Genomic DNA, 17,467 nt, shown 5'->3' with positions numbered 1-17,467 from the left:
TAGAGATCTTAATATATGATGGAGATCAGTCATTTCAATTAATTTATCACTATGTTCTCTTTGCATGTTTAGAACCCACTTCCTGAATATTTATTTATTCAAGCTCCATAATCAATCATAGTCCTCAGAGTGAGTATTGAGTTAATATTGTAGTGAAGTGTTATAGATTTTCTATAGTGATTAGACATAACTTGGAGATTTCAACTAACGTTCATGAGTATTTAATGGAGATTTAAATATTGAATACAACTCGTACTAAGAGAGATTACTTCATGGATTGTATCACGAGTAATTTTGAGATGATAATATATATATATATATATATATATATATATATATATATATATATATATATATATATAATCATCTCAGAATTACTCGTGATATAATCCATGAAGTAATCTCTCTTAGTACGAGTTGTATTCAATATATATATATATATATATATATATATATATATATATATATATATATATATATATATTAAAATGGAGAGACATTAAGTCCTTTACATACATGTTGGTTGTGAATTCGTCTTGCTCTAACACTATCGGTAACTGGTGGTTAAAATGAGTAAGTCTAAGCATGATTTGAAAAGTAGACAAAAACCTATGTAGTCAAAGTTTATATGTTCCTTCTAGCTTTACAGGAGGAACAATATCCTTGATCCCCTCAATGATATTATGCTTACATCTCATGTGCATGGTCAGGTCTAGACTAGAATTATATGTTCAATTAGTAGTCTGATATGATCATCAGAATCGGAAATTGATAAACATAATATTAAACTGTTAGAAAACAGAGGAATAAGTGATCACTTATCTAAGGGTTGATTCTTGATAAGATCAGAATTCAACAGTTGTTGTTGAAGATACCCTTTGTTGGTTATTCGAAGATTATTCGACCAATAGTAGTTAATGAATTGTCCAAGTGGGAGACTGTTGGAAATGGTGTCCAATATCATAACTAATTGGTATAACTTTGGAAATAATAACAAAGTCCTTTTAGGGTTTCCCTCAAGAACTAAAAAATCTAGAAAATGATTTAAAAGAGAGAGGAAAATAGTTTATTAATTTATTATAGGTTAATAAATTAATTGGAAGCTAATTATATCTAATTGAGTATTAATTTAAATTAATTACAATTAATCAGGAATTGATTAAATGTTTTGGGACTGAATGTTAATTGTTCAATAGTTGAGCAAAAGGGAGATACTGAAAACCCTAAGGAGGTGAACACTTTTTGGAGAGGGTCTAGGAGCTTTCTGGAATCATTCCTGGTAAGATATAAAGAAATGATTTGAATCTGGATTAAGTCTGATTATTTAATTGATTCAAATCAGCTTTATGTACAAGTTACCTCAGTTATATAAGTACTTCTCTGGCCTTCATAAATCTGATCCTACACTCTTGTAAGGTGTAGAATTCATTTTATGCAATCCTTCTCCTCTCACCTCAATTTTCTTGGGTTTTAGACATTTATATGTGAACCTTTAGACGCATTCCTACTTTGGGTGCTAAATCCTTCTAAAAGCAACCAAAACTTCAAGATCTTCAAGGGAATCAAAATTAAATATGATTTTAATTTAAAGGTTAGTAATCTTATCGCTATTGGTGGTTTGAATTCATCGGTTTGACAGTAGGTTGCTATAATAGTAAAACCTAGATCCTAGGTGTATATACACTTAGAGTTTTTATTAATTGTTTTCGTTGCCTAAATTCTATTTATAGATACATAGCAAACCCTATTGGAAAGAGTGTCAAGGGTCATTAAATATTGGTAGTATTTCTAATAGTAATAGGGTCATTTTGGGTTACCCTCAAGACCCAAATAGAGTAGAATAAATAAAGGAGAAATTAGTTTATTAATTATTATGGTTAATAATTAATTAAAAACTAATTGGAAAATATATTAGGAATTAACTAAAGGCTTGAATATCACTGAATTAATAGTTGGTTGATCAGGAATATTTCAGAACCTTTATGGGATCTAGGGTTGGACGAAAACTCCTCTCTAACATCCCAAAATCGAGGCAAATTTTTTATTTTTCAAATCCATAAGTTTTACAAAAACAAAGTTTCTAAGAGTTACGATCATATATCAGAGTAACATATAAAAGTCCAGGATGATGTGTGCGATTAGTGAGTTCCCCCAAGGCACCACCATACAAACATATAACAACATGCATACTAGTTCTACGACTATGGGATATGATTACCCCTGAACTCACAACATGAGTCTGGATTGCTCTCCCGGCCCACAAATCATGTCTGGTTTGCTCCCGAGCCCAAGCCATAAGTCTAGATTGCTCTCCCGGCCCACAAATTATGTCTAGATTGCTCCTGAGCCCACAATATAAGTTTGGATTGCCCTCTCAGCCCACAACTTATATTTGGATTGCTCCCATGTTTGTTAGCTTCCACAAAGATCATTATTGCCTCAACCCAACCGTACTATGTCGACATATGCAACAAATAAAACATATAACAACAAACAGATAATCATGCAGATCTAACAGATCACTACAAAATAACAACCACCTATACACTAGGATACATAACTTAGTGGGCCGACAATGGTGCCTTGGACCCATAAGTACAATGAGGAAAACTCACCTCACAGTGTGAAAGATAGCTGAACTGTAGCTACTCTGAATACTAACTCTAGTGGTCACCAAAATGACCTAAAGTGAAACTTGTTCAAAGTCAAAAAGTTAAAATCCCACATTAGGCTGAGTATGCCCTGCCTACTCAATCTCTACACATGACGTAGAAAGTGCCTTCCTAAAATATGGGGCAGAAATCCAGTACACGCAGCGTACTCCTATGGTACACCCTGTGTACTTAGTTTGGCCCCAATATCCTCATTAAGTGCTTATTCCCATAAGTTCTTACATCCAAATCAGATATCTAACCCCAAATAACCTCCTTAATCATAAAGTTTCCAACTTTATGACTTTGCATGACTAGAAAGTGTCCAAATCTAAAACCTTATCGTATCAAAAGATTCTAAGCCCCAATACTCATGCATGGATGAAAGGAAAGGATCAAAATCACATTATTATGACTCCATGTCTCCATGCACTTCAAAACATCTAAAAAGGTTACTCATAAGGTATGGAGTAGCTCGTACTCAACTAGACCAAGATTATGGGACCAAAATGCACAAAAACGTAAGAACTAACAAGATCTAGTGAAGTATACATGAAGTTCATAGCTTTATACCTTCTGAAGGTTGCTAAGGAGATGAAATGTCTAGATCCAGAAGGCTTGAAGCTTCCCAAGTGCACTCAAATGACATTCTTCCTTCAAAGATGAACATAAAACACTCAAATAGCTCAAAACTCTCAAATGAATATTAGGGTTTGCAAGGGGTCATTTGGGAGGATGGAGGTCGAAGGTGGAAGGGTTAATGGGAGCTAAGGTTGTTTAAATAGGGCTCAAACCCTCCAATATTAGGGTTTGCTCATCAGCCAAGTATGTCCTGCGTACTCCTTGTGTATGCCCTACGTACTCAAATGCACCCGCGTCACCATTTAATGACCTATGCCCACCGTACGCCCAACATATGGACCATTTTTGCAGCAAATTTACATTTTGAATAAAAAAAAGAAATTGTCTGATTTGGCTAGGTGTTACATCCTCATCCCACATTGGGGAGGAGTGAATTTTGTTTTTGGATCCTTGTTCCACGTGGGATGGAGTACAAAACATAAGAAAGAATCCAATGCTATAACTAGGGCCTAAGTGATCTAATTCTTCCTTGCACATTGGCTTGAAGTTTCGGCTCTTCCCTTCTTCCTCTATAGGGATGATTTCTAACGTTATGAGGGTTTCTGAAATTGACCATTCTCCTAGTTATTTTTATTCCACTCGTTGGTGTCATTGGGTGTGATACCATTAGAGACATTCTGGTTTTGGTCCTCTCATCCAAAAAACTTTGAGGATGACAAGATCTCAAGTAGGGATGTTATTCGGGTTTGAATCGGACCGAACCGACCCCGAATAACCCGAAAACCGAATAAAGGTAATTGCATGAACCGAAAACCGAACCGATTAACCAATACGAGTTCGGTTCGGTTCGGGAATTAATCGGTTCGGTTCAGTTATTACCTGAATAACATGTACAAGATGATTAAGGACCTAATATAACCGAAAAAACCAAATAAACCGTATTAGTATTCTATAACCCGAATAATAGAATAACAATGTACTTTTATAAATCAACATAAAACATTCAAAGACTAACATAACACAATAACACGTTGAAAGAATAACATTTACATGGTAGATTAACATAATGAGAATTAATTTTTTACTTGAGTTTTTTGAGTTAGAGTCCAATTTTCCATGACTAGACAAAGTAGGAATTCATGAATTCTTAGATAGAATAGAAATGATTGGTTTTTGAAAGTTTGAAACAAGAGAAATGATCGACAGAAGTGATTTCGAGTTTGAAAATAAATGAGAAGATTAGTCTAATGAGATTTGAACATAACTTAATAAATCATCAGGGTGATATAAACATAAAATCAGATAGATAAACATAAAAGATTAGTCTTACTCTAAAACATAAGTAATTGTGTTTTCGGTAACATATAGTAACTTTTATTGCTCAATGTTTAGATTAATATGATAATAGTATTAAAAAAAGGATTTTATCATAATCAATATGATTGAGGAAAATAGAAGAAACCGTCTATTGAATTCAAAATCATCATTTCTTCGATAAAAGGCTGTCTTGAAAATCTAACACAATTTCCATATCTTCTTAAGTAATAGTGATCTTTCATATCTATGGAACCATTTATTATATATATATATATATATATATATATATATATATATATATATATATATATATATATATATATATATATATATATATATATATATATAACGTTATTATTCTAAAAAGGTTACATGTTTTTCTTAAAACGCCAAGGTTCTTGAATAATAAAACATACCAACTCATTTTTCAAATTTAAAACTATGGACTACCATTATTAAGTTGCATATAAAATTAAAATTGACTAAAAATATATTAGTTTGATATAGATAATAATCCTAATTTTATATTTTCCAAATATGGAAAGGAGGGTATACTTTGGAAAATGTTTGGACATATTAAAATGAAGCCAAAAAAAGGAGATTCACTGAGGAGGATCCTTGCACACAGAAGGGGTACATGCAGTCGATCAAGAGTGTCAGTCCCGTCTTGAACAAGTCTTCAAACCAATCAACCAGAAAATTGATTCAACCTTTTTAACTTTTCAAGTATTTGTACATTTTAATTATTTATTTTGTAATTGTTATTTGATATTTTAATAACTAAATTTATAGGGCATCGGTCTACCGTGTTTATACGCCAACCGGTCTATTTATGTGTTACAATACCCAAATATTAGTTTTGGAACAGGGTGGAGAATTACAGGGTCAATTTTGATAATCAATAGTTTTAGATTGATAATTCAGCCATATGTATGGGTTGCACAAATTCTAGTGTAAGATAATCCTAAGACATTTTGGTTATTAGACTATGAGGTATACTTATCATATAGTCGCATGAAAAATATTGACATGTCCTCCACCTCATCATAACAACCACGTCACATTGAACTTGGTATACGTATCACACCACATCATCAAAATAATTACTTTTATTTTTTTACTTAACTAAATGAAATAAAAATACTAAATTTTCTTTAAACTTAAAATATTACATGCACTAAAATTAAAAAAAAAAAAGGTGTTGGTAGTGTGCTTGTTGTGAGAGGGGAGCTCTCCAATAATTCATGAAACCACATTGTGGCAAATAATTTGCATCGTCTAGTGAAAATGCTCCGTCGAAATTCCAAGATCGATTTGTTGGTGGGGTGTTGCTATTTTGTTCTATGATGAGAAAGATGACAAAATACGTGACAATGTTATATCCCCTAGATTTATGAATGTAATCTTCAAAAGCATTGGTTTTACCATACAAAAAAGCTTAGCAATGCAGTTTGTTATCCGTTTGTCATCCCACTCGTTGTATGATGATAAGAAGACATAATTTTTGAATAAATTATGTTAATAGAAAAAGAAAAAAAATGTTGTAAAAAATAATAGATTGAAGGGGTAAATTTATAATATTAACTTTTAAAATCCGGATTTTTTTAACATATAGTTGTTTCCATCGGCTAGTTAAATGAATAAATGCTTCTAGCTTCATCCGATATGCTGTGGTCCGTCGTGCCACATACCACGAGCCATCATGCTTGTTGCACAACAAAAGAGAGGGGAAGTGTGTATGGTCGTAGTAGCCTTGACACTTGGCCACAGAGCCATCTTATGTTTTTTTATACAATTTGGCTTTTATGTATGGGATGCATAATTTAGACATTTGGTGTATCTTAACCATTAAATGTTGGAAGATATATTGTGTTAATAAGTATCTAAGGTGTGGTAACAACTTGGTAAATATCGGACCAAATCTTAATTAAAGTCATATGAGGTTTAGATGATTTAAAATGATAATATAATTTATATTGTGTTTATATTTAGATATAAATAACTTTCTTTTGTATATATTTGATCATATATATATATATATATATATATATATATATATATATATATATATATATATATATATATATATATATATATATATAGCTAGGTTCAAATGTTTTTAGCAACTATTGTACTCCGGAATGCACCAATCAAAAATTAGCAAATATTAAATAATTAATAAATTGTTAAAGGGTATAACAGTAATCTTCACCATATTTAATTTTAGTAATGATTAATATATTTAATATCCCTTTTAAATAAGGATAATCAGTTTAAAACCCTACATTCACATTTGCCTCTACGTTCATAATTGTTGATCTCCTTTGCTCACGGCTTCATCCCTCTCCACCTGTGCAACCTCCTTATTCCCTACAGCTACCAGTGTTGCTGTCATCTTTCCCCGAAATAAAGATCACTTATGTATCTCATTAACCTACTCCTATGCGTCTTCATCAACAGTCGATCACCAGGAGGCTTTTATAAATCCATCATTTTGATCCAAATCACAACCAAATCAGAGGATATTCTATCCAAATCGCAGCAGCAAAATTAGTTCATTTAAATCAAAGCATAATCGATCAAAATCGTTTCTAGGTTAAGTGCTTTTTATTTATTTCTTTTTTATTTGTTTATTGTTTTTGTTTACTTACCTTAATTTCACAATCTGCGTGTATAAATAATCAAGTGGGTTTGGTGTTAAAAGCTTATTGGTAAACAACGAATTGAAGTAATACTTATATTCATAAGTTGCACAATAGGTGTTTGTGGAAGTGCCTAAAAAAGAATTTTGCTTTTGCTTTTTTAAATCCTTTTCACTTGTTGGATCTTTTTTTTTATACTTTCAGCTTTGATTCTCTATTATTTATATATGTTGCACAAAAGGTGTTTGTGAAAATGTCTGAAAGAGAATCTGACCATGTTGTATATATTTTGTCAAAACTCTCAGAATGCTTATTATTCTGTCAGAATTTTATTTCAATCTCCTTATTTGTCAAGATAGGAAAACTAAAAAACATTCTAGTAGAATATGCTATCATTCTCCATTATATAGTTTCCATTAAATAAGTAATGCTTGTATTCTCTCAGAATTTATTTATATAAATGCATTCTATTAGAATGTCTTTGAAAATGTTTGTTAACAAGTATACTTGCTTAATTTGTAATACTAACGATTAATACATGTTATTCATTCAGAATGAATTCAAGAAGGAATCAAATATTGATCATACAAGAGAAAGACTTGGAATGGAGTTCAAAAACAAGTATATCTGTGAAGAATTATATTCTTACGACAATACATTACATTTTCGTAAGAATAGCTGGAATCAAGTCGATTGTTAGGACCATTAAAGAAAGGTCAAGTGCATTTCTTCTAATTGTATATTTAAGAATGCAATTTTGTAAGAATTTTATTCAATTTTTATGGCATTTTGTTAGAATATGTGTAATTATATTAAAATGTATAAGACTGTTATTCTGTAAGAATGTGTATTGAATTTGTTTAAGTTCCAATGTGTATGAATAAATATAAGAATGTTGTTATTATTCAATTGGGGGTTCAAAACAAATGATTCTTTAATAATATTCTAATAGAATACCATTATGACAGAATCATAAAATATCATTCTAACAAAATAACATTCTGATAGAATAAAATCGGTTTACGTTTGCAAATTACGTTTGAAATTGAACTAATTAAAAAAAATCAGATTTTTTAAATCAAGAGTGTTAATTATCCCCTAAATCTCGAATTTTCCTTTTTTAAATTTGTCTTAATTGACAAAAATACCATTTTAATGAATTTAGATGGTATTTTTGTGTTATCTTTAATTTAATAATATTTATTAATCACTTACTTAAAATAACTAAAATGATTGGTCCACAATCAACCATACATGCACACAATACTTATCAAAAACAAAATAACCTAACCCTATATATATATATATATATATATATATATATATATATATATATATATATATATATATATATATACTATTTTTAAAGGTGTTTTTTGTACAAACTATTAAAAAAGATATATTATTATTATTATTATTATTATTATTAAATAACCAAAGTGTTTTTGATATCAAGTATTGTCTTTTTTTCTTAAGGTTGGAGGTTCAAGTATCGTCTGAAACATAGATGGAATTAAGGTGTTGCTTGTTTTTTGTTTGCATATCTTTTTGATCTCTCCTGTCTGCGCCGTGCAGACCACGCGCATACATTAGCCTTCACAGACTTTTTGTTTTTCTGAAGACTGCAGACCTAAAAATGTTTGCGCGCAACATCTTCAGACATCCTATAGCCTAAAAAAACACATATATCTTATTTTTTTAGTTTTTTTTAATTTATATTTATTCCAACTTTATTAAAGATAAAGAATTTGAAGAAAAAAAAGTTACAATACTTTAAAAAAATGGTTCGATGACACAAACATGATATTTTTGACAAATATATAAATAAAGATTTATTACAATAATGGTCGTTGAGGTTGTTTATATAAATATGAAAAAAAATCATAATATATACTTATATTTTTTGTGCCAAATTTTATAAAACATTATTTAATACAATATCGTCTTTTATTTAGAAAAATATTTATGGTACATTTTTAATTGATTTAATTGAAAAAATCGAAGTTTATTTCCATCCATTTATTTATCAAATTCTTTGATTCCTAATTATAATTTTTAGGTATAACATTGCGAGCAAAATTGTTGGTTTTTTATCAAATATATACGTTAATTCGTATCATTTTTATTTTCACTTTTTATACAATAATACATAAAAAGTTGATCGTGATTTGTTAATTATTTATAACAAAGTCATAAAGATATTAAAAAATCACTTTGAAGTTAAAAAAAACAGTTTATTTAGATTTTAGTTTATTTTGGTAGTCTGCAGATGTTAAAAAACAAACAGTCTTTTTTTTTCAGACTGCAAACGTTTGGTCCACCTCTTCTACTGCAGAGGTCTACAGATATGGTCCGCAGACTGTAAACATTTTGACTCAGAAAAAACAAATAGCACCTAAGAGTAGTTTAGAAGTGAGTTAGATTTGACATTAAAAAAAACTACTAAAAATTTGCACGATATGAAACTATATATATTTAACACTTTTTTTTATCAACTTTATGTAACATAAATATATAACAAAGAGTTTGTATTATTTTAACATATTATTATTTAGAAAGTTTCATCAATACCTTCAAAAATGATAGTAACATTGAATATTATTGATATGCATTTGTTTTACTATATACCAAAAATAAACATGTACTATTTGATTTAGAGTATAATAGTTATTATCATTCAATTGGTAGTAGTATTGAACATTATTGATATTGTTTTCTATTATTTCATATATAATTGTACAAAATAAAATTATGTTTTTAACTTAGTGCTAGTAGGCCATAGTCTTTCTTATCCATGACAACTTTTGGGTGGTCTAATAATCATAACATATTTTCTTTTACCTCAGACATATATTACTTATATATATATATTTTTTTCTTATTATCTATAGATTTCTAAACAGTATCGACGATTCACCTAACATGATCCATCCCATTTTAATTCATACTAAAAAAAACTATTCACTTAAATTCAAATGCATTTAAATTTGTGACCATGCTCATTTGATCCACACTCATTTTGCAGAGTTCCACTAGCAAACATTTTGACTATAGTGGAAAAACATGGTTTAAGTTTTTATTTTTATGAAAAATAAGTTGATTTATTAATTTTAAGCAACAAAATGGTTTTTTCTTCTTAATTAACAACTATTAGTAAATATTTACTTATAATTAATATTTTATTTACATAATATATCAAATCAAAATGATAATTTTCAAAAATCACATCAATTAAAAAATAATGTAGTTTGAGCTACAACAATAAACATCTTTGTTTTTCTGGGGTTAATGACTTAATAGTGTAACATACTTTATTTTGTATTCATGTTTAGGCAACAATATATTTTTATACATATTTAACCATTGAATTTGTTTTATCTGCTAAAAAGGATAATGGTACTCTTTGTTATAGGCAATATTACCCTTTTTTTTAAAATGTGAAAAAAGTTCAATGGTCAAATGTATAAAAAATATATATATATTGGTTAAATGTGAACACGAAACAAAGTAAGTTTCATTTTAAGTCATGAACTGTCACATCCCAATTTTCACGACCAATTTACAACTTTTTATTTATGCTTTATTTATTTCAGAGCATAAAAATTAATGCGATTTTTTTTCCCAAAACATGATAATAGTATTATCAAAGCATTTTCGAAGAAATGTATTTTATTTATATTTAAAAACCATGAGATGACATCGTCAACACAGACACATTTATATTTATACTAATGACCTACAAACTCCTCAAATCACTCATCATCCAAGTGTCTTCGTACCGTTACCTGTGATACAAAGAAAATGAGTGGGGAAGGCTTGGGGGCCTGGTGAGCATATATGGTTTTCAACCCGTAATAATTAAGTTCTTCAATTATATATTTTACATCAAATAATTTACCCGATTATCCATTCTCGTTATTCTCACATACTGATCCTAAAATACTGATATCAAGGGACTAATCATAATGATCATCATCATCAACGGGTATACAATACTGCTTGGGGATTACTTTAGCAATACGTGTACGTAAGAAAACCATAGGGGATAAAGTACATCAAATGAACATATAATTCATTAATATTATAGGTTGTTAGCCTGCCAACGTTCCACTGGACTGTCTATAATACTCTACGGTCGTCATCTATACTCTGCTAAATGACCGGTTCATCAATAGCACTTCCTCTCATCATCATCTCATCATTTTCATCACCCATCACTATAATATATATTATATAAATATATGAAAATACATATATGATTAAGTCAAGTAAAATTCATATAATTCATATAACACAAATATCAAGTAATATAGATAATAGGCACACGTTGCATTTAATCATCTAGATACTTTATATCTATGTGTAATCTGAAAGTAACTATGCACTCACTTGTTACAGTGATGACTCGAAACTCGGAAAGCGCTTCGCTCTAGTACTTGGCTTTTCCTTTGATAAGTATTAGTCTAATATTTTATAGGATTAATAATAGTCAAGATTCTACAATAATCGCTATGTATATTGAGAGTTTTATCAAATAAGGATTAGACAGGCAGGAAAGTTGGGAGGCAGGGCCATTTCGGCGTATAACCTTTCTGAAATCCAACAACCAAGCCAACGTAACCATTCTAGGCACCTTTCCCGTAAGTGGATCAATCAGTATAACGATATGAAACTACTAATAAATCTTCTTCATAGATTCATAACAACGACTATGAATATAAATATAAATTACACTTAAAATAATATAGAATGTAATTTAACTTACAAAAATTCCCAAGAAAATTGAACTGGCAGAGCTCCTACTCAATGGCTACTACTTGTTGGGCACTCAAGGATCATAGGGCTTCGCCGGAATACTAATACTATGGAGAATTTGGGACAATATGCAGAGAACTTCGAGAGAGAAATGAGTGAAAGGTGTGGAAAATGAACTGGACTTTGAAGGCTATTTTTATGAGACAAAAGCTAAAGCGCGCCACACACTCTGTCGGAGCGCGCTGAGCAAATGGTCGGGTGATGATGTGGCCTTTTCCTGACCTGATACATGTCGTAATCTCATGGGTTTTCAGAGGCGCATCGCGCCTTCTGTCTGTGCGCGCGGCTGCACGAATTTTTATAAAATATTAAAAAATTTATATATTCTTCATACGAGCTCCGTGGTGGGCTGTCAAGTCCACCAAGCAAATTACACTTTTATTACAAATAAAATGTAATATAATGGTAAAAAGGGGTATCGATCCTCGGGGAAATGGTTGTATTCAATCACCAATGGAATCTAATAGAACTAGTGTAATAAAACTAATTAACTACAATTAAACTAAGGGGGGGGGGGGTTGTGATTGCTTGAAAACTAAAAGACTTGAATAACTAAAAAGCTTGAAATTAAGGAAGATGGTGAGATGCTCAAATATTGGAGAGAATTTGTCAACCAAGGTAATTCAACACAATGAACATTTGTGTGTTTATCATTAGGATTCAATATGAAGGTTATCATTCACCCCAAATTGGTATCATGAAGCATGATATGCCAAGATTCCTCATAGGTAGTATGGAGGTTCGAGAAGCCCACAACACTCCTTCTTAATCAAAATCAAGGATTCAATTGAAGAAATTGAACCCAAGAAAGTTGATTAGCCTTAAGAATGAAGGAATCCCCAATTCCTAGAGGATATCAATGCTTACACTTCCATAAAGGAGTTATGATAATGATTTCTACGATCATAAAGCCCTTGTTCTAAGTAAATTCAATGATTCAATGCTAAACCAAAGAAATAAACCAACAATAGCTCATTCAAGTACCAACTCATGATCAAAGTATTAAACAAGCATAAGAAATATGAACTAGAATCATAAACATAAGATGACAATCAAACATGAATCCTTCAAAATCCACAAATATCCAAAGTTTTTAGCCAAAGTTAACCAAAATAAAGAAACTAGTCACTCATGGCAACAAGATAACAATCACAAAGGTGTTTTTGAATCAAGAAACTAACAATTACTTAGAAAGATGAGAAGAATGTGTATCAAGTTCTCAAAAATCGCCTCTAATGCCCTATAATGGCGGATAATCTAAGTATGAGATGCTAGACGTAATCCCCAAAGTAAATCATGAGAAAAATGACCAAAATTCCCCAAATTGTGCAGTTGCGCGGGTACCCGCGCAAGTGTTGCGCGACTGAGACTCCACATTTGAAAGTGTTGTTGGAATGCTATTGGCTCTTTTTTCTCCACTACACCACCCCACTACTCACGATTCCCTTGCCCCACACCTCATATGATTCAAATTTGGCCAATCATCTTCAAGCTTCAAATATGGATAGTCTAAGCCCAAAATAAGAATCCAAGACCCATCTTCATAAGCCCACATCACCCAAGTATTCAACTTTTTGAAGCCCAAATCTCCTTTGATGGATCCAGAAACCCCAATAATGCCTTGAGATCCCACCAAGCCCATCTCGAAGCCAAACAACAACCACAACGAGCTCCAAAACCCTGCAAAATACATCATGCAAAATAAAAAGTACCCGACATGATCCATGATAAAGAAAATAAAGAATACACTAATAAAAAAAGGCTAATAATTCTAAAATAAACTATAAAAAAGAAGGAAATAAAATAAACTATCACTCCATTTTTGATGCGTTTTATATCCATGCGTAGCTATTGACGAGATCTACAACTTTTATTTAGACTTTGTCGGCTAATTTTGAATTTTTTTTTTAAGTTATATTTTTAACAGGCTTAAACTGTTATAGTCATTTAAGAATTCATAACTCTCTCATCCGACGTCCATTCTCAATTGTCCTTATATTGCTAAATAGGTATTGACTAGATCTTCATCTCTAGTTTAAATTGTTTCGGCTAAAAATCGACCGATCTTAAATTTAATTTCTATGTCCATGTTGTTGCGCTGGAACTTCGAAAAATCATAACTTCCTCATATGAAGTCGGATTTTTGCGTTCTCTATATGCACGGATTCAGTTTTACGACTATTATGACTTTCGTTGAAATCAATTAGGCAACTATGCATTCTATCTCTGATTCACTATTTACGATATTCGTAGCCGTGTCGGGTCGAACTTGAAAATTCAACACATCATAACTTCTCCATTCTAAGTCGGATTTAAGCGTTCCTTATATCTCCACAATCCTCATCACGACTACTTCATCTTTCACCCAAGTTGTTCATCCTAATTATTATTCTATTTTAACGCGTATTTTATTCTTATTTTATTATATTATTATAAGCACATAAGGTTCAGCCCTGTGTTTCCTACATGAGGTTCAGCCCAGTCGTATGCTTCCATCGCACTAGCACTTATTTAACCATTTTACGTCGTAAGTTCTTGGCATTATGGTCAACAATCTCTTCAGGTTTTCAACCAGCCTCTTATTCTCGTCGATCCTTAACTCTGTAAGTGGAATTATATCGGGTACTTCTCTCGAGAACTTCCTCATATAACACACATGAATGGTTTTATGAATACCTTCCGGTTCTTCTGGCAATTCCAACTTGTAAGCTTGGTTCCCAATCCTGTGAAGAACTTGAATGATCCAATGAATCTTGGACTCGGTTTCCCTCGCTTTCTAAATATGATAAGTCCCTTCCATGGAGAGACTTTAAGCAACACTAAATCTCCAACTTCAAAAGTCATTGGTTGCTGCTTCTTGTTAGCATAGCTATTTTGATGATTTTGAGCTGCTAGCATCCTTTCTCTAATTACGTTCAGCTTCTCTGCAGTCTGATGGACTATCTCCGGACCCATAAACTGCTTTTCTCCAACTTCGAGTCAACAAGACGGTGTATGAAATTTCTAACCGTACAACGCATGATAAATTGTCATCTTAATGCTCGAATGGTAACTATTATTGTAGGAAAACTCTACGAGGGGTAGATTTTCATCCCAGTTACCATGAAATTCTAGGGTACATGCTCTCAGTATATCTTCTAGTGTTTGAATTGTTCTTTCACACTGACCATCAGTCTATGAATGGTAGGCTGTACTCAAACATAACTTTGTACCCATCTTTTCTTGTAGGCTCTTCCGAAATCTAGAGGTGAAACGACTGTCACGATCTGACACGATCGTTAAAGTAACACCATGAAGTTTCACTATCTCTTCCACGTAAACATTTCCAAGCTTATCTGTAGACCTTCTCTCATTGGCCGATATGAAGTGTGCACTCTTTATGAATCGATCCACGATCACCCAAATCATTTCATGACCACTCTTTATCCTAGGTAGCTTGGTCACACAATCTATGGTGATGTCTTCCTATTTACCCATGGTTACTGGTAAAGGCTCCAAACTCGCTTATGATTTTTGATGTGGCGCCTTAACTTTCGCACAGGTCACACATTCAGCTACATACTTTGTAACATCGAGCTTCATCGTCGGCCACCAATAAGAAAGTTTCAGATACCTATACATCTTGGTGTTTTCGGGATGCATAGAGTACATGGTCTTGTGAGCTTCTTCCATGAGAAGTTCTCTCATTCCTCCTATTTTGGGCACCAAAATCCTATTTTGGAATTCGTTTAATCCTTTACTGTTTGTACTGAATACTAACGTTTTTCCTAAACGTTCCTCCTTCCGGTTGCTTTCTTGCAATGCTTCCTCCTGACCATTCTTAATGCTTTCCACAATTGTCGAGACAATTTCAACTCTTAATGCCCTTGGCTTTCTCCTTTCCAAGTCCATCTTTCTACTCAAAGCATCTGCCACCATATTCGCTTTACCAGGGTGGTAAAGTATCTCACATTCATAATCATTGAGTAATTCTAGCCAATGTCTTTGCCTCATGTGTAATTCCTTCTGATCAAATAGATAATGGAGGCTCTTATGATCAGTGAAAAGTTTACACTTCGTGCCATAAAGATAATGCCTCATTATCTTTAGTGTAAAAATGTAACATCCGTACTTTCAGGTGCATTATCATGTGTTTAACTTTGAGATTCATGGAGTGACTCAACGAGTTGTGAGTCCAACTCGTCGATTAGAGTCAAGCTGTCCGCGTGGAATTAATGAGTGGACTCGACGAGTGAGAGAGCTGACTCGTCGAGTAGGCACTGGGTAGAGAAACCCTAATTTCCCGGGGTTGGGGCCTATATAAGGGAACCTACAGCCTCAATTGCGGCTCACTAACCATTCTTCCACCCTGAGAGAAACCCTAAACAACAATAGAGCTTAAAGAGAGAGTTTGAGCTTGCATTTGAGTGTTTGGTGCAATACTTATTGAAGTAAAGGGGAGGATTCAAGCAAGGATCATGAAGGAGGCCAGTAGATCTGAGGCTATCTTGTCCAGAAGCTTCTGAGAAAGGTAAAAAAGTGCTCACCTTTCTCCTTATGGTGACTAGATTCCATGTTTGTGGTAGTTAGGGCTTTTTACCACCTATTGTTGGGGCTTTGAGTGCATAAGGTCCCTTTTGTGGTCTAGACTTCAGATCTGGACCTTGTGAGGTCCAGAGAGTCCCAAAGTTACAAGCTTTACCCAGCCATACAAGAGTTATAGTGTGCAAGCACCTTGTTGGAATTGTTTTGGGCAATTAGAGCATCATATGCCATGCCTGGACATAAAGATCAGACCTTTACGTGACTTTTGGACCCTAGGAGGCTAGATCTAGGGTTTGGAATGATAGATCTGACTTTGGACGTCTGAATGGGAAATCAGATCGAAGGAACTCGCCGAGTTCATGGGCTGACTCGACGAGTCGGTGAGGGTTTGTCCCGATGAGCTTGATCATGCGATAGCTCGGCGAGTTGGGGGTCAACTCGACGAGCTGAGTTGGACCTTCGCGAGACTTCTGAGGATGCGAGTGGACTCGACGAGTTGCATAAGTGCACTCGACGAGTCGGGTCAAACTTGGACTGTTGACTCGAGTTTGACTTCTGTTGACTCGAGTTTGACTTCTGTTGACTCTGGGGTTTGGTCAACATGAGTAATGCAGACCATGGAGGGGTAAAATGGTCTTTTATCCACTTCAAGAGTTAGACAGAGAGAGAGAATGGCCTTTGGTGTATTTGAGCATGAATAGAGAATTGATTAGAGATATTTATTCCTTGTGTTAGGCGGAGGCTAGTTCGAGATTCGGGTGCGAGGTTGATTACTTGTTGTTTGCCAGGTGAGTCTTCTCACTATACTTTACCTAGAGTGGTAACTATGTGTGACCAGAGGGTCTTCTGTGCTTGCTTGAGTTATGCATGTTTGTGTGATATGTGTTATATGTTATATTATGTGTCACCTAGACCGGACCGGAGGGTCCAACGAAC

The 17,467-nt window shown here is 32.8% G+C and overlaps 1 protein-coding gene across 1 annotated transcript; it reads right to left on the bottom strand.

Moving 5' to 3' along the window:
• Positions 1 to 15,511: 15,511 nt before the first annotated feature.
• LOC145121638 (uncharacterized) lies at positions 15,512 to 15,925 on the bottom strand. Its single transcript, XM_079057353.1, has one exon. The coding sequence runs from the start codon at positions 15,923 to 15,925 to the stop codon at positions 15,512 to 15,514; it is 414 nt and encodes a 137-aa protein (XP_078913479.1).
• Positions 15,926 to 17,467: the final 1,542 nt, after the last annotated feature.

Source organism: Lactuca virosa, chromosome 6 (assembly GCF_052849685.1).
Source record: "Lactuca virosa cultivar CGN04683 chromosome 6, Lactuca_virosa_CGN04683_v6, whole genome shotgun sequence".
Lineage (NCBI taxonomy): Eukaryota > Viridiplantae > Streptophyta > Magnoliopsida > Asterales > Asteraceae > Lactuca > Lactuca virosa.
Note: the sequence above shows the minus strand (reverse complement) of the source record. Positions and strands in the feature narration are given on the sequence as shown.

Bases quoted from the DNA above. Each gene is read 5' to 3' on its own strand.
- LOC145121638 (XM_079057353.1), bottom strand. From the start codon at position 15,925: ATGGTGGCAGATGCTTTGAGTAGAAAGATGGACTTGGAAAGGAGAAAG.